General features: G+C 39.1%; 1 protein-coding gene across 8 annotated transcripts in view; it reads left to right on the plus strand.

Annotated features, from left to right (window-relative positions):
* Positions 1 to 24,435, plus strand: part of LOC120308080 (protein NEL-like) — a 374,605-nt gene that overhangs the window by 56,364 nt on the left and 293,806 nt on the right. For all 8 annotated transcript variants that reach the window (XR_005556738.1, XM_039343560.1, XM_039343562.1 and 5 more), the window contains exons 3-5: positions 11,028 to 11,178; positions 16,037 to 16,210; positions 16,312 to 16,408. Coding sequence is in view for 7 of the 8 variants with exons in the window: in XM_039343560.1 (XP_039199494.1) it covers positions 11,028 to 11,178; positions 16,037 to 16,210; positions 16,312 to 16,408 (422 nt within the window). In the remaining variant the exon portion in view is untranslated. The remainder of the gene's footprint in view (positions 1 to 11,027; positions 11,179 to 16,036; positions 16,211 to 16,311; positions 16,409 to 24,435) is intronic.

Genomic DNA, 24,435 nt, shown 5'->3' on the forward strand with positions numbered 1-24,435 from the left:
CAAGTCTGTCCAGATCCTTCTGTACCTGAAGCCTGTCTTCTGGAGTGTTGGCTATTCCTGCCAGCTTGGTGTCATCTGCAAATTTGATGAGTTCCCCATCTATCCCTTCATCCAAATCGTTGATGAAGATGTTGAAGAGTACTGGGCCCAGAACAGAGCCCTGGGGCACCCCACTACACACTTCCCTCCATATAGATGCAGTTCCATTGAGGACCACTCGCTGAGTACGGCCGGTCAGCCAGCTACGGATCCATCTGGTGGTGGTTCTGTCTACCCCACATTTTTCTATCTTGTCAAGTAGTAGTCAATGAAGCAGAAGTAGATGTTTTTCTGGAACTCCCTAACTTTCTCCATGATCCAGCTTATGTTGGCAATTTGAACTCTAGTTCTTCTGCCTCTTCAAAATCCTGCCTGTACTGCTGTGAGTTCTCGATCCACATACTGCTGGAGTCTATCTTGTAGGATTTAATAATAAATTTAATAATAAACATATACCTTCAATAACCTGCTACACTTCAGAATTTACTATTTTATTACTTGCCCATTTATTCAGTCATGATCAACATTTAGAAGTCAATTCCTCCTATAGTTCTGCATTTCATTTTTAATAGGTATGTACAGCTTCATTATGGGGGCTGTTCTGTTACACACATATTACTATATTACCATTTAACTTTAGATTTATACATGTAGTAGGGAATAGAAGAGAATATTTTAATAAATAATTACACAAGACTAGGACTTTCAATCTTGGGTAAAAGCATAGCTCCAGGTGGGGGAATGTCAACCCTACAAGACAGTCCAAAGGGAAGCCAAAATCATATATATCTTTAGCCACCCTTCCCTGCCTTTACTTTCTAGGGAACTAGAGAGGGTCCCTTCTGAAATGCTAATTCCTTCCCCATTTGTCCTTTGAACTCACATTGTAGTTATTATTTGTGTCATTTCCTCCTGTCTCTCAAACTATTTTCAAAACCCATTATAGAATTCCACTTATTCTTGAATGGATGTTGGAATCTGGGTAATGAGAACAGAAAATTATTGTTTCCTGGGAATGAGATTTTAAATAAATGGCTCCACTTTCCCCTTTTAAGCCTAAGCATTTTTGCAGTGTGTAATGCTAAGGGCAATACCCAATATCAAAGTAAAAATTAGCTTTTCAGTTATATAAGGCTGAGATCTGCATGCTAAAACTAGCAATCATTAATCTGGGTAAACAAAGATATAAAAGAACAGAGAAAGGGAGCACAAGTAGCAGTGAAAAGAAATAAAAAGTACATCTTGCATTTGTCTCTATTTTCTCTGCCAACTTTACCTTACCAATTCCCACTCTCTCAGGGCTCTTTCTGGAATTGAACTATCAGTCAGAAATGTTTTCTCAGTGCATTTGAGTCTCAGCATTTCTAATTTTAAATAATGAACACCACTGCCAAACAGATAAAAGTCACAACGCCATGAATGTGTGATAGGTTTCCACTTCTCCCATGCCCATAATATTGATCCAGCAACATAGTAGAAAGACTTAGTAGTCCAGAAAGGTCCCTAAAAGGTCCTTATGCTACAAATCTTACCATGCAGAAAGCAAAAGAAGAAAATAAACCAATTGTTTGTCTACAGCTCTTGCTGTACTTTATTGTTATATTTTAGCCATAATAGTTTGTATTTTAATCAATAAATGGTGAATCTGAACTCGCAATCTTTACCCTGCTTGCTAGAACTATCACAGAGCTAAATTAGATTTACTTAATGAATAAATCTGTATAGGCTAAATATAACAAGTACAGATAGCTAGCTCTCCACCATTAATGATGGTAATTGGAACCCGCAACTCAATCACTAAGCAGTGCATTGTGAAAATGTGACCACACCAACTTATGACAGTAGTTCCTGCAGTCCCAGTTGCCATTGTTAGATGAATCCCATGCAGTCGCAGTGCCCACTTGATTGCCATTTGCAACCACCTGGTGGCTTTTCCACTGACTTCACTTTTCAGAAGCTGGCAGTGTAGGTCACAAATGGTGATCCCATGACTGCAGGGTGCTGTAACATAATTGGTTGCCAATTTGCAATGCTATGACCATGGGCTTAGTGCCACAGCTACAGCTATAAGGAATATTTGTGACTCCCCTATTCAGCACTGAATGGTCAGTGAACCAGTGGTTGCTGAATGAAGACTACTTATGTGTCTTTTTTAGATTTTTTTCCCTCCCATATTTTATTTTTCTTTTCCATTTTCCATTTCCATTTTTCTTATCAGTTTAGCCCAGCGGATCTCAACCTGTGGATCATGACCATTTTGGGGGTTGCACAAGCCTTTCACAGGGGTTGCCTAAGACCATCGGAAAACACATATTTCTGATGGTCTTAGGCAGGGCTTGTCAACCACCTTCTTTTCCTCCCCCCCCTCCGCTCCACCTCACTGTTTGTGGAAAATATGCTGCTTGGCGGCAGTCTGCATGAACTCTACCAAATGTGCCCTGCAGGGGGCGCATGAAGAGCGCAGGCACAGAGCAAGGCCCTGCCCTCCCCAGAGACTCATTGTGCAGCAACTGGATTGACTTCTTCTCGTGCATGCAGGTCAGCAAAGGGAAGGCCGCCACAGCACCCAACTCCTGCATCCATCAGCTGGCGACCCCCAAACTTGCGCTTGTCAGCCGGGAGGCTGCCAGTCTCCTTTGCCACCCCGCCTGTCCTCGACTCCTCCTCTGCCCATTCATGTTGAGCCTGCTGGGGCTTGACAGGGAGAGAGGGAGGGAAGGAGGAAGGGACTCCTCCTCCTCTCCTAACTTCAAAGCATGATCGGCTTCCCAAGGGCGCCACAACCCTCACGAAAGCGGGGGGGGGGGAGAAGCAAAGGGGGTGAGAAAGCTCATGGCAGGCTCGAAGGAGCACCTGTCAGCGTTGGTGATGAGAAATTCCCCACAAACCCAGGGAAGGGGTGGAGAAAAGGAGCCCCCTTTGGGAGGAAACCGCCACCTTCTTCTCCTTGGCTTTGTGCTCTTCTGTTTCTCGGCACCAGGCTGCCAAGCTGGAACTTCCTTTCCTTCCCTCCCTCTTGGTTTCTTCCTCTTTCCCTCCCTCTCCCATTGTCCCTTCCTTCCTTCCTTCCTTCCTTCCTTCCTTCCTTCCTTCCTTCCTTCCTTCCTTCCTTCCTTTCACCTCCCTCTTTGTACCTCCTTCCCTTCCTCTCTCCCCTTGTCCCTTCCTTCCTTCCTTCCTTCCTTCCTTCCTTCCTTCCTTCCTTCCTTCCTTCCTTCCTTCCTTCCTTTCTTCCTTCCTTCCTTCCTTTCCTTCACCTCCCTCTTTGTCCCTCCTTCCCTCCCTCTTTCCCCTTGTCCCTTCCGTCCTTCCTTCCTTCCCTCTTGTCCAGGATCGGAGTGAACCTCTACAGCTGATCCGTGCTTTTGCAGAGCAGCCAAGAAGCAGGTCAGCTGTAGCAGCTGTCCTTGGCTCCTGCCCAGCAAACTTGCTCGAGCTTTGCTAGAAAACATACTGCTTGCTAATTTAGCAGAAGCACGAATCAGCTGTAGCCCGGCACTGATCCTGGGGCTTCTGCTAACTTAGCAAGCGGCTTGTTTTCTGGCGAAGCTGAGCAAGTGAGCTGGGCGGAGCTCTCCTCTGCCTCTGGCAGCCTGTACCCCTCCCCTTGTCCCTTCCTGGGCACGGAGGGGGGGAGGAAGGAAGGGACGAAGAGGGAGAGAAGTAAGGGACAATGAGAAAGGGAAGGAAGGAAGGAACAATGGAAGGGAGGGGAGGAAGGAAGGGACAAAGAGGGAAGGAAGGAGGGAAGGAAGGAAGGAACTAAGAGGGAGGGGAAGGAAAGGAAGGAAAGAAGGAAGGGACAATGGGAAAGAGGAAGGGAAGGAGGAAGAGACTAAGAAGGAGGTGAAGGAAAGGAAGGAAAGAAGGAAGGAAAGAAGGAAGGAAGGAAGGGACAATGGGAGAGAGGGAGGGAAGGAGGAAGAGACTAAGAAGGAGGTGAACGAAAGGAAGGAAAGAAGGAAGGGACAATGGGAAAGGGAGGGAAGGAGGAAGAGACTAAGGTGAAGGAAAGGAAGGAAAGAAGGGACAATGGGAGAGAGGGAGGGAAGGAGGAAGAGACTAAGAAGGAGGTGAAGGAAAGGAAGAAAAGAAGGAAGGAAGGGACAAGGGGAGAGAAGGGAGGGAAGGAAGGCAGGCACCCACCCCAGTCCCATCCCAGAGACCCACAGATTCCCCCCCCCCACAACCTGAGTGATCAGCTGGCCACGCCCCCTGGCCATTGTTCACGTGACCCTGGGACACTGTGAACGTCATAAGTATGAATCAGTTGTCAAGCATCCGAATGTAAATCACATGACCCTGGGGATGTTGCAACAATCATAAATGTGAAAAATGATCATAATTCGCTTTTTCAGTGCTGTTGTAACTTCAAACAGTCACTAAGTGAATTGTTGTAAGTCGAGGACTACCTATACTTTCCAATTTTTCCTTTTTTTTTGGTCAAGTTTTTGATACCCCCCAGCCAGCTGGATGGGGGGGTTGGGGGTCACCACAACATGAGGAACTGTATTAAAGGGTCGCGGCATTAGGAAGGTTGAGAACCACTGGTTTAGCCAAACATCTCTGGACAATAAAGTGTGTGTGTGTGTGTGTGTGTGTGTGCGCGCGCGCACGCGCGTGCATATGCATGCACATACATATATGTGTGTGTGCATATCTGCATGCATTACCAAAACAGGCAAGATGGAAGATGCAACAATTGAATCTCATATGTAACCACAAAGTGACAGGATTTCCATTGCAATGCCATAGTTATCACTTTTCCTGTTTTGATCCTCCCCTAGAGATGCTGCTAGTCCTGGAGAACTAAAATAACTTGCAAGCTGTTACTTAAACATGGATTGTCTCATGTGTCATTATAGCTGTTTTAATTTTTTAATAGAGAAAAAAAGATAATTTAAAGTCTCTTTGAAGCTCTGTTACATAAAAAGGATACATAGGCAGTAGGGGATTTCCCTGTGTGCTTAGAGTAATAACCAGAATTATTCAAACTTCTTTTTAAAATTACTTTGCAATGGTGAAAAAATATATTTCTACATCCTAGTTTTTATCACTAAGCATATTACACTTAGAATTGGGAATTTTATTTTATTTTTTTAAAAAATATATTTTATTGCTTTTTTACAATAATAATCTTTAGTACTTCGTGGACAGTGTGTTGTCTAGGTTCATATATTTAAAACAATCAACAATAATTAATTTCTACAATTAATCAATATGTTGGTAATATATTTCTTGATCCTCTCTTCTTCCTGTAATATTCTTCTTTTGTCTACATTAAACAAATATAATTCTTAATATTTTCAGTATATACCAAGTTGTTTAGTCATATAATATTCCATCTGATAGGTTGAATCACGTCTCTTGACTCCAACTTTAATCTTCTTCTTTTGCCAGATGGCTTTCCAAATCAGTAAGTTTGGCTTGCCGGGTTGTATTTTTGTAAGTCTTGTTGGGGACAAAAAAGACAAATTAAGTAAAGTATCTGTTTTTTGTCTCCCACGTTTTAATGATTCTTCTGACAGTTCTTTTTTTTTTAATAAATATTTTTATTGAGTTTTATAAAGGTAATAAGGGAATAGGGTCAAAAAAGGTAAGACAATGGGAAACATACAAAAAGGTTAGACCAGGGAAAAGGGATAACACAAAAGTGGGATTAATCCCACAAAATAACATTGCTTCAGCAAGTCTCATTCATTTCACTACTTAATAATGCTTAATATTAATTAATTATAATCACTTTAAAATAATAATATACTACATATTAATTGCAGTTTACCATATTATTTAAGATCACAAATATACAAAGAGGAAGAAGAAGAAGAAGAAATAAGAACAAGTTCATAAAAATAATCATGGAATATAAATACAAATTATCAATTATCTCTTTAAATTTCATAACCTTTTCTCACTCTAGCGTGTTTCTAACCAATAATAAAATTTTCCCCATATTTTAAAGTAAACTGTGTTTTCTTTCTCTTTCATTTCTAAAGTCAGTCTATCCATTTCTGCACATTCGAGTATTTTTGTTATTATAGCCTGGTCAGCTGGTAAATTTTTATTTTTCCAAAATTGGGCAAATATTATTCTTGCGACTGTCAGCACATGCAATATTAAATACTCGTTCTCTTTTCCATAATTCAAACCTAATATTCCTAACAGAGTTCTGGTTTAAATTCTATCTGTATTTTAATCATCTCTTCTAGCCACATATGGATCTTAAACCAATTTTTTTTTAACATTAGGACATATCCACCAGAGATGGTAATAAGTGCCTGGTTGTTGTTTGCATTTCCAAACATATTTGATACATTTTTAAACATTTTCTCTAATCTAACTGGTGTCATGTGCCATCTATAAAACATTTTATATAAGTTTTCCTTATATGCAGCTGCTTTAGTAAATTTAATATTTCGGTCCCATAGTTTTTGCCAATCTTCTAAATCTATAGAATAACCAAAATTCTTTGCCCACACTATCATTGTTTCTTTCACTTGTTCTTCTTCCATCTTCCAGTTTAGCAGGAATTTATAAAGTTTCTTAATCAGAGTTTCATCTGTTTTCAAAAATATTTTATCTAGTGATGCTTCTGACAGTTCTTTAATCAATTTTATTAGTTCTTTTTTATTCTCAAATTTGTTTTGAAGTCCTGGAGGATAAAGCATCTTTTTTGTCTTTATTATAGTAAGGTTTTGCAGATTTTTTTGTTTGTATTAAGTTTGTATTCATTTGTAGCTTTTCTATTTAAGTCACTTTCATTTAATTTATATTCTGTTGTCTGATTTGTTTGTTCATTCTTTGTTGTCATTTTTTGAGTGTCATTTAGTTCTAGGTTTGTTAGAGATATGTTCATTTATATTGTCAAACTTATTTCTAATCACATCATGGTTTGAAACAATTATTGTTTGAATCTGTCACAGCATTGTGTATATTTTCTCCTGGAATGTATTTGTTTTGTCTTCAGTCATTGTTCCTGCAGATCTTTGAAGCTCCAAACTGGGGTCTTCAGGAGAAGGTATTGGGTATGGTTTTCTATCACTTTTAGATAGGTATATAATATCCGTTTTATCTCTCTCCTCTAAGTAGTTTTTTATCAGTGTCATAATCTTTTTAATTAGCTTTATCAAGCCAATCCATCTTAAAATCCAAACAGCGAAATCTTATGAAGTTCTTATCTTTATATAATGGTTTTATAATCCAATATGTTTTCAATTGTCAAGGCACCACTGAAAACAATAATTTTGACAGTTCTTCTTTTCAGGAATCTTGTAATTATCAACCAGTTGGGATTCAGTCCAAGTATTTGACCATCTAAAAGTTTTCCAGTAATTTCTCCTTTAGAAGATTAGCCAGAGATCAAGATTTTTCTAACTCTGCAAGCAGTTCTTAGATTTAAAAGTGCAGCTCAGTGTGTTTATAATTCCAGAAGGTCAGCAGTTTGTTGCTATTTCTAGGCATCTTGCCAAATTCTGTGTCAGTGTTGCTATAGTTTTTCAATTTTTTAGAACAAAAAAGTTATTTTTGTTCATATATATATATATATATATATATATATATATATATATATATATATAAACAAAAATATATATATTTCTGAGGTTTTCGCGGGTGTTTGTATGTAGGTCTTTGGTTATTCGGGTTTTCTCCCATGTAAAATTGGAAGTGTCTTGATGACGTTTCGACGAAGTCCCATTCGTCATCTTCAGTCTGGTGTTTTCAGCTTCGTGCTTCGAGGAGCAATGTGTGGTCTTAGCTGTTTCTTCCTTTTAACTGCCAGTGGGGGTATGAATTGATTGGGTGGGAGCTTGGCTATGTTCTGATTGGGTGGAGGTATGTTCTGATTGGTTAGGGGCTTGGCTGTGCTCTGATTGGCTGGGGGGTTGGCTGTGCTCTGATTGGCTGGGGGAGTGTTCTGTTTGGGTGGGGGCTTTGTTGTGCTCAGGTTAGTCTGAGTTGCAGGGGGATTTAAGATGGTAGTCTGCCTTGCTATTTTTTGGCTTCACGTTCGTGGTCATGCCTCATCTTCATAGTGGGTGTCAGTTTGCTTCATGTATGGATTGGAGGGGTTTAAAGTGGCTAATGATGCAGCTGCGGTCTGGCTTCTGGTCTGTGGTCATGCTTCATTATCGGTGTGGCTTTGGGTTTGCTTTTTGCTTGGATGTCTGGTGGTGACATTTGTGTGGTTTTTGGAAGTGTGGGTCTCATGTCATTTTTTGTGTTAGGGAGTCGTTTGTCAATAAGGGCGGCTTTCCAAATGGCTGGTAGGCAGGAGGTATCATTACCTTTGAAACCCAAGCTCTAGAAAAATCTGAACACAAACCCAAACTCTGGCTCAGATACGTAGACGACACCTTCATATTCTGGCCACATGTGAAAGAAAAACTGGACAACTTCCTCACACACCTCAACAGCCTACACCCCAAAATACAGTTCACCATGTAAACAGAAGCTAATAACCAACTTCCCTTCCTGGATGTCTTAGTCTACAAGAATTCCAATGGGTCACTAGGACACACCATCTACCAGAAGAAAACACACACTAACCACTATCTGCATGCTCTCTCACACCACCACCCAGCAGAGATCAACTCTGTAGCCAAGACACTCATCTCCAGAACAAAACATTTAGCTGACGAACAACACCTAAAAACCAAACTACACACTCTCACCAATGTACTAACATCCAATGGATTCCAAAGAAATAAGATTACAAACCTAATCCAAAAAGAAACCCCCACTAAAATCCAAGACAGAGAACAAGAAAACGGCAAAGCCCTCCTCCCATACATAAAAGGCACTACAGACAGAATCAGTAAGATCCTCCATAAACACAACATCAAAACAGCATTCTGCACAAACAGAAAAATATCCACCATCCTAAGAAACCACAAAGATAAAATTGAGTTAGAAAATCAAGGAGTATATGAAATCCCATGCACTGCTTGTCCCAACACATACATCGGACAAACCAACAGAAGAATAAGTGCACGCATTGAAGAACATAAGAACTCAGTCAAAAAAGAGGAACCAATATCTTCCCTGGTCCAACAGCATGAACAAATGAGATGATACCTCCCGCCTACCAGCCATTTGGAAACCCGCCCTTATTGACAAACGACTCCCTATCGCAAAAAATGACACCAGACCCACACTTCCAAAAACCACACAGGATGTCACCACCACACATCCACGCAAAAAGCAAACCCAAAGCCACACCGATAATGAAGCACGATCACAAACCAGAAGCCAGACCACAGCTGCATCATTAGCCACTTTAAACCCCTCCAATCCATACATGAAGCAAACTGACACCCACCATGAAGATGAGGCATGACCACGAACGTGAAGCCAAAAAATAGCAAGGCAGCCCAGCATCTTAAACCCCCCTGCAACTCAGACTAACCTGAGCACAACAAAGCCCCCACCCAAACAGAACACTCCCCCAGTCAATCAGAGCACAGCCAAGCCCCTAACCAATCAGAACACACCTCCACCCAATCAGAACACAGCCAAGCTCCCACCCAATCAGTTCATACCCCCACTGGCAGTTAAAAGGAAGAAACAGCTAAGACCACACATTGCTCCTCGAAGCACGAAGCTGAAAACACCAGCCTGAAGATGACAAATGGGACTTTGTTGAAACATCGCCAAGACACTTCCAATTTTACGCGGGAGAAAACCTGAATAACCAAAGATAGATAGATAGATAGATAGATAGATAGATAGATAGATAGATAGATAATTTCATCAATACTTTTTCAGGTATAGAGTTTTAACAATTTTCTTAGCTTTCAAATTTATCCAAACTGTGGTATTTTATATTTTTATTCCCCATAAGGTTTTAGTTTACCGTTTCCATCTATAGAAGGGTGAGGTAATCCCCCCTTCTCACTTTGGAAGGGTTTTTGCTTCTTGGGGAACTTTTCCAGGAAATCAGATATAAAATAAGAGAGAGAAGATCAAATTTCTCACCCAGTTTCAAGCCCGCTGGTCACGTTGTACTGGTTAGTGCCTTTGGACTTCGGCTGCAAGTAGCTTGGGCTAGTCAACAAAGTGTGACCAGCCTTTCTCCTGTCAGGTTAGAAGGCTTTCCCCAAATCAAGTGAAATGACCACCATCATTCCAGAATCATTGGGGCACCCTTCTTTTCTTCACTACCTCTCCAGGGCAACCTAGACCCATTTAGGGTTCCCTGGCATGGCAAAACTAGCTGTGGAGTGTGGACATCTGTGACCCCACAACTGGGTGCTACAGCGCAAAACCAGAAGTCTCCTAGAATTGTGAATTTTATTGTCTGTTTCTTGCAAAGAGTAAATGCCACAGTGTTTTGTAAAGAGCTGCAGTGTGTTTTAGCCTTTGGGTAAGATACATGTTTTCCTGAGTATTTTTCCTTTGTTCTTTGCCAACTTTGGTAAACAAACTGTTTATATTTTCAGACTTTGGTGTACACTTTACAGAATACAAATGTGTAATACTTTATAATTTTAATTTATGATTGGTAAAACAATGAACACTGAAGTGATTACATTTAAATTGCTCCATAATTTATTAATACTGATATTATGTAACAAAATAAGGAATACTAAGGAAATTAAATGTAATTTCAAAATTAATACAATATTGTTACAAAAATGAACAGTTTAAAGATCCTAAACTGAATTTAAATTTCTCTTCTTGATGAAAATTTGGTAAAAATTTCTAGGAAGACATGGTTCTAATAAATGGAATCCATTGAAAACAACATGTTTATATGTAAAAAAAACCTTTAAATGTTTTAAACAATTTTAAAAAATAGCATTTCAGCGATGATGAATACTTGACTTTAATTCTATACTAAAATACATAATGAAATAGGTCTGAAAGTTTTTTTTGCATTTGACTAATCAATTATTTTTTCATTATAATGAACTCTAAAGATGTTGCTGTGCCTAATTTGCTTTTGAATTAGAATAATTTGTTTTTGTTTTTGTTTTGCTTTATTTCAGGAACTGCAAGAAATATAAAAGCATCTCCAGAGAAAGCTGAACTTTTTTTTCAGAAACTGAGAAATAAACATGAATTTACCATGTTGGTATCTCTCAAACAAACACTTTTAAATTCAGGTGTTATTTTTTCTGTTCATCATTTAGATCACAGGTATGCATAAACATATACATTTCTTGACATTTATTTATTCATGGTATATTTAAACTGACTTATAAAAAAATTAGGATCAAACCTACTTTATAGTTAACAAGGGAGACCATTGGAAAAAAGAAGCAGGATTAAGCATTGAAAAAATACTTTTGGAATAAAACAAAAGCAAAAAGAATGCTTGGCTATAATAGCACCTAGCTGAGCTCAACTCCAAGAAGTTTAATTTTCCCAACTTAGAACAAGCCTAAAATAAATCTAAAAGATGACAGACACTAACTTGGATGGTGATCCTATGCATATCAGAGGCAAATTTTATTGAAGCAGATTAGATTTATTTCTAATACATTTATTGAGGACTGTGAGAGTAGTTAAAACACAGCTTTTAATTTTGAAAGAGTGAACATTCCCCCAATTTGTAGAAGTCTACCTACAGTAAAAACAGAAAACTAAAGAAGATGACCTGAGGGCATTTGAGAAAGATTTCTTTATCATATGGTAAGGCAAATCTTATCACAGGTAAAACAGTTGTTACCAAAGTTCTTGTGTATCTGCTATAGCAGATGAAACAGTCAATATATGTCTCTAGCAAAGAACTATCAACCTGATCCTTAAAGATATAGAATCTAATGTAGTTTTGGGCTATAAATTGCATGTGATAAGCTGCTGAAACATTTTTTTTGTTGGTTGTCTAATCAGTAATATAAGCCATTGTAATCTTTTTTCCCCTCCTTTCCTCTGTCCCTTTCTTCATTAAAGGGATGTGTTTTTTTTCCTGCATAGGCTGTAAAACATTTACCAATGAATTTTGTTTGGAGTATGATTGTCCAGATGCTAGTTTTAAAATGAACATTTAATAATATACTTATTAAACTGCTTTTTGGATATCTGAGGCCAACAGGATTTTTTTTTAGAAAAATTGTTTAGGCCTTAGAAAGCTACTTATAGAATAAATAACAGTTTTACTCTCTAGAATTGGCTAGCACAAAACTTTCTGTGTTTAAAGTCATATTCAAGTGCCATATTTAGTTAGTCTTTTACAACTTTCAGACATTATTGTGGAGTGAAATAAAACATATAATGTCTATTATAGGGAGATAGGACTCAATTATTATTCATGAAGAAAAAAGCCACGAGGAATCATTTAGAATGTGGTCCCGTAATTTCTGCATGAGATATTCCTGATTTTGTGAATCTTTCAGGGATAGATGTACTATAGATCATAGCATAATAGCCAATATACAGTAATTATTGAGACTTCTTTCCGGAAAGTATTGCCAATTATTTTTGTTCTTAATCTGTCTATTAAACTTAGGAAAAGGAATAGTTATTTGAGAAGTATTAATAACTAGTTAATGAAATTTACTGAATCTATAATAATAGTGTCAAACTTGCAATGAACCCGACTGAAGGCATCTTGTTCATTTTCGGTTGCCACAAAATTGGAGGAAGGAGGTATGGGAAGTTCTATGCTAACCTAAACAATTCTTTGTCCCATGGGAACCAAGGTCATTTCTGTTCCCTCAGTTGTGGGGGGGGGGTTTGAGCTTAATGTCAGAAAACCCATCAAACTATTCTATTGGGAAACATAGTTGATTGCATAGATTTGGGAATTTTAACTTTGTAATATTGTTGCTTTTGGAGGGAACTTTAGTCTTGGTTTCACTTTTGATCGTGCCAATACTTTGTAACCAATAAACATGTTCTTAGAGGAAAACTCAAGCCTTGGAGTTCTATTTTAATTGGTCTGATCTATCAGAACCATGTGCAGGTGATGTGCACTCTGATTTTATTGGAATCTTACAAATAAATAGAACAGATATGACTAAAATGATAAATAAATGCAATATTTATATTAATTATTGCTAGCATTCAGTGCATATCGTGATATTTACTGCCTGCATGTAAACTTTAAAACAAGATAAAGATGTACAATTTAACAGATGTTGACATATTTGCCTCCCATTGCCAATTCCATTGCAGGAAATGAGGGCTTATTGAGATTTTACCACTAGCTGTTGTTGGAATATTATTTTGATATAATTCAGCTAACAGTGACATATGCCTCATGGATTAAAAATGAGTTGAAGTCATCCCTTGGGAAAAATGGAAAAAGTGCTGCAAAGCAAAGTTGTAATGTTGTTAGGTGCAAATGAGCTTTTTCTGCTGTATCATCTGCATTGTATTCTTCTCTCATTACTCTTGACCTTTCAAATGTCTCTGAAGACCTGGTCATGCCAGCAGGGCTGGGGAACCCAGGGATGGATGAACTCATATGGGGCTCCATTAACATCTCTCCATCTACTATTTTCTTTTTCTTTTAGTTCCTCTTTTATACTTTCTAATGCTTTTTAAATAATTATTACATAATGTTTTTTAGGAAATTATTGTATTATTTTATTGGATTTTTGTGCATCATCAGAATCATTTCCCATGAGATGGATGGCCATATAAATTGCATTAATAAATAAATAAATAAATAAAAACAGGAGCATAGCCTAACAATCTATGTTTTGAACTTATGTGTTGTAAATGGCTAGGAAGACACTTTGATGCTTAATTGTTCTATATTTATTTTTCCTTATTACTCTAGTTCCAAATGATTCTCTATATATCTATTAGTTATCTTAGAAGAACCCTTCACATGCACACGATAAAATAGATAATATTTTATGAAACGTTATCCTAAATGTAATCAATATCATTTGTTGCTTTTGCTTCAACATTGTGACTGATAACTTTCTTATGACACTAGTCTTATTGGCAATACTGACATTTCTCTGCTACATATACCAGCTTATGCGATTATTAAATACATAGGCTAAAGATTTAATACACTTGATATTCAACATCTCTAGGTATTCAGTTTGGAAAAGCTGCTATTAATAAATCAGTTGACATTATTTTACAGTGCTGATAATTCTCTCCATCCTTTACTTTCTTTTAAGTAAACTGTCATGGTTCCGAAGGAAGAAACTCTTCAAAGAACTTTGAGGCATTGTTTACCTTAAAGAATCTTTAATGAGAAAAACATAGCTTCCGGCACGTACATAGGCGAAGCCAAAATCTGAATTCACTCCTTCATTTAACAGTCATTAATCACATTCTCCAATTAGTTTGAAGTGCAAACTTTCCCTCCAGTTGCATAACCCACCATTTCTTATCTCCTCTTATTACATACAACCTGAAGAATACTCTACTGAGATATTGTTATGGCTAACTAATCCACCTGCACATTCTTCTCCCCTCCCCTCCAGCACCATCTAATTCTAACTCTAAAAGTAATAAATAGGTTAAATAGAAAATGTCTACATCTTCGTATATTGTCACAGTAAGAACATCCGATGTTAGCAGCGTTGACATAAACAGCATTAATACTGTCTAATATTGTCTTATTCCTTTATATGCCAATTCATCAAAAATAGCAAAAATGTATACTTTTATAGTTTTCTAATCTAATCTATAATATGCATTAATTTTTATCAGCCACATTCTTTTACATCAGAAGCTTAATAATGACATATTGTTTAGAATATTTTTAAATAGAATACAGTCAAATGTGCATAACTAAGAGTAAGCTTAGAAACTCAATAAAACAGGCTTCTGGGTCTTTATCTACAGAAGTAGCTATAGAAATATATATTTTGTGGAGCAACAGTATTTTTATATGGCTTTTATGTTTTTATGGTATACTGCCAGGGTCACAGAGAATTACATAGGCAGTTTCTAATTTTGATGGATAAATAAATAAATATATGTATTTATAACATATAGTATTTTATATCAGGCTTCTGTAGATGGCTTAGTACTAGATTATATGAATACAACCACTATTCTACATTTTATATGGATAGAAGAAGTGAATGTTAGATTTAATTAATGCTAAAATTTTGCAATAACATATCTCTATTCCTATGAATAACTCAATTTTATTTGCTTCAGTCAATGGCTTTACAAATTGATTAGGAAAGAAAATAAAATTATTGAGTTTTCTCCTTTTCTCTTTTGTAAACAATTATTTTATCCTTTTCAAATTTTGAGATGGAAGAAATTATTATATTAAATTATGTACCATTGATTTTTTTATATGTTCATTCATTTATTTATTTTTTAAATCAGTAAACCCAAAATATTTCCTTGTGTAAGAACTACAGAAGGAAAGAAAAAAAGAAAGAAAATGACAGAACATAAGACTGCTTATTTCATGGAAACATGCATTTATACCGACATTTATGACAGTTATATGTTTAATTTTTGATATAATTTCAAATTTGAGTTATTCTTTGCCATACTGAAACCAATTTAGGAGAAAATCTAACTATGCAGTCCCAAAGATACTTTTTTCATGAAGCAACTGGACTTTCTTGTTTTTCTTTAAAGACATTTCCCTTCTCATCCAAGAAGCTTCATCAACTCTGACTGGATGGCGGGGAATGGCAGGATTTATATTCCTTGCAGACAGCTGGTCATTTGTATTCTTTTAGCGAGTCATTGAAGCCCTTGGAGGCTTATCTGTGTTGTCAGGGTCACCTGAGTAGTGCCAATGGGTATGGAGCCTTCTTGGAACTGTTGAAAGGACTGTGTTGTAGACTGGAGATAGCTGATGTCATATCCCTCCCCCACTGTTGAGAGAGGGCTATTCAATTTTGACATAGATGGCCTCTTTGACCCCTCTTTCAAACCAGCGGCCCTCTCTGTCTGGAATGTGGACTTTACTGTATTCGAAAGAGTGACCTCTATGCAGTATTTGCTTTTTATGAATAGCTGTTCATTTTTATTGTAGTATGTATGCAAAGAAGCATGTTTTCTATTTCTTTGTTGTTAAATTACTTCATAACTTTCTGGTCCATTTCTGATGCAGATACTTGGAACTAGAAAGCAGCGGCCAGAGAAATGAAATTAGATTGCACTATCGTTCAGGAAACCATCGCTCACACACCGAAATATTTCCTTACATTTTGGCAGATGACAAGTGGCACAGGTTGTCCTTAGCAATCAGTGCATCGCATTTGATTTTGCATGTAGACTGCAATAAGTAAGTTAAAAGTTACAATTTGTATCAGTAACGTGTATGAATTGAAAGAACAGGACTTCTTCTAAAAAGTATTTTACTCCTACTTTCTTTTTTAAAAACAGAATATATGAGAGAGTGGTGGAAAAGCCGTATATGAATTTACCAGTTGGCATTACATTTTGGTTGGGACAGAGGAATAGCGCTCATGGTTTTTTCAAGGTATGTTTTTTTTCTTGAAATCCTTTTACCAAGTTTAGGTAGACATAGTCATTTAGCTTAAGCAATGCGTATATAATTGTCTTATGATTTTAGTTTCTCCAGCTTACGACACTCTGGGATTTTTTGCTATTTAAATTAGATTTTTTGTGTTTTTGTTCCATGTTTTATAAAGTTAAACTTGATATGAAGTTCTTTTCCTCCTATCCTGAAAGAAGAACAGGTTGAGCTAAACATTACACTAATCGTCAAATCCCTCTGTTAACTATCTGTTATTATATTTAGCACATAGAAAGTCCAGAAATGGTTTCCAATCTCTTATAAAGCTGTCTAGTCCATTATCTCTACTCCAAGAAGTTAATTTTGCCATCTCTGTTAATTTAGTCAATTTCAAAAGCCATTCTTCAACAGTCAGCATCTCTTCCCCCCCCCCCCAGTGTTTGGCAAATACAATCCCCGCAGTCATTACCATGTGAACGAATAGCACCCCAAATTGTTTTTCAGTTGGCTTGTCCATCATACCTAAAAGAAAAACTTCAGGTTTCATTAATATTTGTATCTTAAATGTATTTTGCATTGTCATTGTTATGTTTATCCAGTATGTTTTCACATGTTTGCAAAACCATCACATATGATAAAATGAACCTGGATTTTGACTGCATTTCCAGCACTTACTAGAAATCCTTTTATATATTTTTGCTAGTCTACCTGGGGTCAAGTACCAATGATACTACATTTTATAAAGTTTTTCTTTCGAACTATAATTTAATGTAAATTTTAGTCCATTCATCTGATTTATCTAGCATTATACCCAGCTTATTTTGCCCATTTTACCATAACTCTTTTTAATGTATTACCTTCTAGGTTCATCTTGGTTTTTTATATTTTAGAAATCAAGTGGTCACTTCCAGTGACCTTCAGTTCAGATTTAATTCCTGTGAAAACAAAACTTTTTAAAATCAAATTTAAATATTTCAAAATTCTATACTAATTAAACCAATCACAAGCAAATTCTTCACTTATTAATTGTTCTTTTGTCTTTATCTTAAATCCCTCTTTTTCAAATATCAATAAGTCTCGATATGCCATCCATTTACATTTTGATATCATCTCTGTTCTATGTAGCACTTTATCAGTTAATCTTCTTTTATACTTCCTCTATCGATTGCCTAATAGCCTGAATCCTAAAACCAGGGTTAATTTTTATTTTATCATACTATAGATAGGCATGGCACCCAAATCTCAAATCAAAACCTTCGAGGTCTAACAGCCTTGAATTTGTTAAAGTTCTTTTAAAACTTTTAATCTTTTAATCATACCAGACAACAAGCATCATAATATAATCTAAGATCTGGTAAACCCATTTTTAGAATCTTGTAGAACTTATATTTAATTCTTGGTTTTTTATTTTGCCAAATAAATTTAGATATATCTTTCTGCCACTGTTTGAAAATGGAACCTTTTAATCAATATTGGTATAGTCTGAAATAAAAATAACATTCTAGATAGTTTATTCATTTTAATTACTGAAATTCTTCCCATTAATGAAATCTAATTTTTGCCAACTATTTAAATCGAATTTTATCTCCTTCCATATTTTAACATAATTCTTTTATAAAGCTTAGAATTTTCCTCAGTAAGAGTCACCCCCAAGTACTATACCCTTTTCACAACTTTAAAACCAGTTTTAAATTCCACTTTTTTGATCTTCCACATTTATGTTCTTAATATTGTTGTCCTTGATTTATTTATTCTGAAACTCACCATTTCTCCAAACATTTTAATCTTTCTCATAACATATTCATTGTTCTCTAGCAGGTTTTGCAAATCAATAATTTGTAATTATGCACTTTAATTTGTAGTCCTTTTGCTCTGTTATAACAGTTCCAACATTATAATAAATAATAAAGGGGATAAAGGACACCTCTTGTTCCCTTCTGGATTTCATGTGGTTTTGTAAAATCTCCATCCGAGCTTTTAGGAGTATATAGATTGACTTCAGACTCTGTATAAAACCTGCCTCAACTAGATCTCCCAAGAAAGCAGAACTCTTGAAACAGAGATTGTCTCAAAAGGAACTTTTTATTGAGAGTTAGTGATGGCAAGAGAGCAAAGTAAGGTCTAAAGATTTGGCACGTAAAGGATTACATCAAAAAGGCAATTCAAAACTCCTCCCCCCAGTGTCCAACTCTCTGGTTGAAATCCAGCCAATTCACAGGTGCCACCATATTATGAGAAACTGAAGATTTAGTGCCTTTCTCAAGGTCTCTCTTGGTTTTGTTTCCCAACGGTCCCAGGCTCTGTTGTCTGGAGATAAGGCAGATGTTTTCAGGTGACATTCCTCTCGCCCAGAGGAAGGGCATCTCATACAGAGCAGAGCAAAGCAAAGCAAATAATAATCCCCATGCAAGCACCCTCCTCCAACAGTACGGCAAGCCTGAAAATACATAGGCAAAACCAAGAAAGGAAGAAATGGAAGGATTAAAGGCAAATACTGTATATTTGAGGGGCTCTGACATTCCCCCCCCCAATAGAAAGACAAATCCACCTGCAAAATAAAACAGGAAGGGGGAAAGGAAACAAAAATAAACACATTAATCAGGTTTATCTTGATAGCATGTATGGAAGCTTATGAGCAATCTAGGGGCCCTGACATGTTTTTTTTTATAAACCCATTCATTCTGTGAAGCAGGCAAGTCTTTCCAGGCCACTAAATACTGTGTGGACCCGTGATATTTGCAAGAATCTAAAATATCTTTAATTTCAAAGTGTTGCTCACCCTCAACCATAATAGGTTGAGGAACCGGAACGGTAATAGGTCATGGTTTGGAGGTGACCTCAGGTTTCCATAAGCTACAATGGAAAACTGGGTGGATTTATCTCAAACTCTTAGGGCAGCAGTTCTCAACCTGTGGGTCGTGACCCCATTTGGGGTCAAACGACCATTTCACGGGGGTCGCCAAACAACGCAGTCCACCATTTTTTCCCCTTTTCCTTAGCTGTGCTACTCCTTTTTATTCTATTGGCTTTTGAAAGCCAATAGAATAGACTGTCTTGAATAGAGTCTAATTCTATTGGTTTTCAAAAGCTAATAGCAATTGTCCAGGCTGTCTCTGCCCTGCTGAGCCCGCCAAAAGCCCCAGTCTGCAAACAGTGCTGCAAGTTGTCTGCAGCGAAGACGAGCTGTCTGGAAGCTTCCACCCCTCCCTGCTGAGCAACTACTAAAAATGTAAGTAAAAGAGGGCCAGGGGTGGGAGGTGGGAGGCCAGCAGGCACAGGGAGGGTTGCTGGCGCATGTGGGGCCTGGCGGGTGCTTTACCTCCCTTGGGCTGGACTAGCTGGTGGCCCAGCCAGTGGTCGCCCTACACCGTCGCTGCCCCTTGCCAGATACACCTTGGCCGGCGCAGGGGGCAGCACCACGCATGCGCGGCACTCCCGGGCAGGGAAAGTCCTCGATTTATGACCAGTTGGGTAGTCCTCAACTTACAACCGGTTGGGTAGTCCTTGATTTACGACCGGTTGGTGTCGCGGCATTAAAAAAGTTGAGAACCACTGTCTTAGGGAGTTCCAGCTCCACTGTAACAGGATTGATAATGCATTTAATAGAAAACGGACCAATAAACTTTGGCCTCAGTTTCTTTGATGGCTGCAACGACTGTAAAAATCTAATGGAAAGATGAACTCTATCTCCAACATGGAAAGGCTTAGGCTTCATTCTTTTTTTGTCAGCCTATGTCTTATAAACTTCCCTAGCCTCATCCAAAGCTTTTCTAACTACTGGCCAGATGTTCTGCAATTGATGAACCCACTCTTTTAGGGAAAGAATGGCAGGTTCATTGGCAGGCAACTCATGCATAGGAAGGAAACTCTGGCCATTTGCCACTTGGAAAGGAGTGAACCCAGTACTGGACTGGACTGCATTGTTGTAATCCACTTCAGCAAACGGCAACAGATCAGTCCAATTGCCTGCTGATAATTAATAAAACAATGGAGGTATTGTTCTAGAACTGAGTTTGTTCATTCTACACCCCCCATTCATTTGAGGATGATGATTAGATGACAGTTCCTGATCCGAACCTAAAAGGTCCAGAAATGCTTTCCAGAACTTAGAGGTGAATTGAACACTCCTATTGGATATTATGTACTTTGAGGCACCATGAAGGTGATAAATATGCTGCACAAACAACTTAGCCAAAGTCTTTGTGGTTGGGATATTCTGAGACAGGGTAAAATGGGTTTGTTTAGAAAACAAGTCAGTGACAATTCAAATGACAGTGTTTCCCTTACTTTCAGGTAGCTCCACAATAAAATCCATGGAGATTTCTCTCCAGGATGCTGAAGGGCTCACTACCAGCTGCAGGAGAACAGGCATTTTCCCTTGCCTATGTTTAGCAGCAGCACAAGACGGGCAGCTAGCCACATAACTTTCAATAGCCTTCTTTAAGGAAGGCCACCAAAATTGCCTCTTAAGTAGGTGAAAAGTCTTTACAAACCCAAAGTATCCTGCCATTTTTTAATTGTGACAGGTCTGCTTGATTCTCAGTCTCTGACTTGCAGGCACATACAGCTTTCCTTCAACCCAAGCCAACCCATCTTGCACTGAGCAGAGATTTTTATGGCCGCTGAACCACTCATCCTTCTCTAGCATCTTCTTGAATTGCCCAATCACCACATTATCTAACAGTGGGGGTTTCTTAGTCTGAGCCCTTATAGTGTCTGGGGCAGCCAATTGCTGTGGGGAAAGTAGAGATTTAACCACTTCTGCCTTCCCACTGTTATATTGTGGCATTCATGACAAAGCATCTCCCAGGAAGTTTTTTCCCCCTGGCAGATAGTGGATGGAGAAATTAAAAGGATGAAAGTGCTGGGCCCAGCGTGCCTATTTCAGAAACAACCTCCTGGGGTTTTTCAAAGCTTCAAGATTCTTATGATCAGTCCAGAGCTGGAAAGGGATTTTACTCTCTTCTAGGAAATGCTTCCAAGTTAAGAGGGCCCATCTCAGTGCATAGGCTTCCTTTCCCCAAGCCCACCATTGTTCAGTCTCCAACAATTTTTTTGATGTGTAGGCACAGGGTTGTAACTGGCCCTGCTGGTTTTTCTGCAGTAACACTGCCTCCACCGACACATCGCTAGCATATGCCTGAATTACAAATGGCTTTTCCGGTTCTGGGTGTTTCAGCAACAGTTCCGTGGAAAAAAGTCTCTTAAGTTTCTGAAATGTGGCTTGGCATTCAGCTATCCATTTTAGTGGCTGGTCGGGCTTTGGCTTACTCCCTCCCTATGTTTTCAGTAAGTTTGTGATAGGGAGCATGATCTGAGCAAACAAGGGGATAAATTACCTGTAAAAGATGGTGAACCCCAGAAAGCTCTGCAGTTACTTCCTAGTGCAGGGAAGGGTCCGTTTCATGACAGCCCGCACCTTCTCTGGGTCCATCTGCACCCCCTCGTGAGAAATACCATAGCCCAGATAGTCAATTCTATCCTTATGGAATTCACACTTTGAGAGCTTGGTGTACAATTTAGCAGTATGGAGATTCTTCAAGACCTCCCTGACTAATTTCACATGCTCAGCTTTAGTTTCGGTGTAAATCAGGATATCACCAAATACACCAGGACCCCCTTATACAGGTGTTCCTGGAGAACCTCATTGATCAGTTGCTTGAACACTGCTGGGGCTCCCTGTAGCCCAAAAAGGAGCACCCTGAACTGGAAGCAGTTGAAAGCAGTCTTCCCTTAATCCCCCTCCTTAATCCTGATGCAATAATAGGCTTCTCACAGGTCTAACTTAGAAAAGATTTTTCCTTTTGCCAGGTGGGCTAACATGTCCCTCATGAGTGACAGGGTACTTTCTATGGATACCATGTTTAAACACCTATAATCTATGCAGAGTCAAAGAGACCCATCCTTCTTCTCTCTGAATAGAATAGGGGCTGCTACCCGAGGTCTGGCAGGCTGGATGAACTCCTGGGCTAAATTCTTGTCGATGAACCTGTGGAGCTCATCCCTAAGTGTCATTGAATACAGCTTCAGCTTTGGCAACTTAGCCTCAGGGTTGATCTCAATAGCATAGCCCATAGGTCAGTGAGGGGGAAGCTCATCTGACCTCTTCTCACTGAAAACCTTGGCTAGATCTCAGTAGTCTTTCAGAATGCTCTGAAGTTCTTGCTCGCTCAGCACAGAGGCTAGTTCCTGCTTCAGACCCTCTATTCTATTTCCAGGCAACCCTGGGAGAGGCACTCTCTTCCTTGGGAACCTTAGTCACCTCTCTCTCCAGTCAATTAGGGGGTTCCATTTCTTTAACCAAGTTAGCCCAAGAACCAAGGACCATTCCATGCTGGGAGCCACGATGAACACTAAAGTCTTTGAGTGGCTTCCTATGGTCAGTCCCAGGGGTTCGGTGACAAAACATGCCAGGATGCCCCCTGCTATGGACCCATTAAGCTGGCAAAAAGTGATGGGGTTCCTGAGTTTTCTTATGGGCATGGTTGTGGGGTCAATCAGCCCACTTACCAATGGATTGTCATCATAATCACTCCCCAACTTGTTCTCCATTGGGGTTGGAGCTCTATCCCTTGCCTTTGGGTCTTGGGAAAGCACCATGACCTCTGTGGACTTCAGGGCTGTGTCTTTCAAGCGCTGGGTGGATTTACTTGGCTTCTCTCCAGAAGTGCAATCCGACTTCCTAACTGAGGTTTTGCTGTGGCACTCCGCAATGTGATGCCTTTCCTTGCCACAGTTGAAGCAGGCAGTGGAATGTGGTTGGGGTGTGGAAGCTGTGCCGGTCTCTCCCCTTCTCTCAGGCTTGCTTCATCTCCCTGATTTCACAGGATGGTACTTGTTCCAAGCCTGGTCAATTTCCAACTCTTCAGTCAAAAGACACCATTCATAGAGACAAGCAGGTGCTCCATGAGCCACACAGGCATTGTACAGCTGTTGTTTAGCCCTGTAGATCCTGGAAACAGCTTATCAGGATCTCTTCAGGCCAGTTCAGGAAGCAAGTGAAGTCTTGAAACTCCTTGGCCCCTGTTTTATGGTTTCTATGTGATCCCTAGTTTTCTGCTCTCCAGGCAGTCTTCAAAATGGAGTCTCAGTGCGGTCATGAAGTGGTTAATGTTCAGAAGCTCAGGAGCATTGCAGTTATATAGGGTCACCATTCACCTGGCAGTGGTTCCTTCCAGGGCTAAGGAGATGACCTGGTTTCCTGACATGAGCCAGGAAAAAGTCCAACTGCTGAGGATCCCCATCGAATTTGACTACAAATGGAAACAGCTTTGGTTCCTCATGGGGAGTTTTCTCTCTGGGCAGTCATGGGGTCTGAGCTCTCTGGGGGTTTGCTTGCTGCCACGATGCTGGTATAGCCTCTACTGTCTCTGTTGCACCCGTGATCCCTGCTGCCATCTCCATTATCACTGTCTCTCCTTCTCTATTTCCAATCTGCTCAGTCAGTTCTTCCTCTTTTTCTGGGCAGCTCAAGGATTTGGCTTTTAGATCCTCAAAAGCTTCCACCATGTAATGCATGGCTCACCTCAGGATCCCCTCCATAGGGTCTGACTGTGGGTCCAGATAATCATCATTAGAAAGCAGCTCCATCTTTTTTTTTTTTTTTTTGGCGAGTCTTTTTCCAACCTCTTTGGATGAGAGTTACTTTTGGGGACCTTTCCTCCCAGTCCTCTCTCCTCCCAACACCAAGCAACCATCTTGGCCTTAAGGCATCTTTTAGGGCAGCAGATTCCTCTACTCAGGTGGAGGTGCCTCCTCCAAGATAAATCTAAGTGGCTACCTCACTCCAGTCTTCAGTTTAAATTTCTCCCATTTCACTATCATGCAGAGACATGCTGTGCACAGCCTCACTCAGTAGGGCAGATGCCTCTCCAAGTGGGGCACTACTACAGACCTTACTTTATGTAAGGACCTACCTCAACTAGATCTCCCAAGAAAGTAAAACTCTTGAAATAGGCATTGTCTCAAAAGAAACTTTTACTGAGAGTTAGTGATGGCAAGAGAGCAAAGCAAGGTCTGAGATTTGGCAC

This window comes from Crotalus tigris, unplaced genomic scaffold, assembly GCF_016545835.1.
Source record: "Crotalus tigris isolate CLP2741 ecotype Arizona unplaced genomic scaffold, ASM1654583v1 scf7180000017864.473447, whole genome shotgun sequence".
Taxonomy (NCBI): Eukaryota; Metazoa; Chordata; class Lepidosauria; order Squamata; family Viperidae; genus Crotalus; species Crotalus tigris.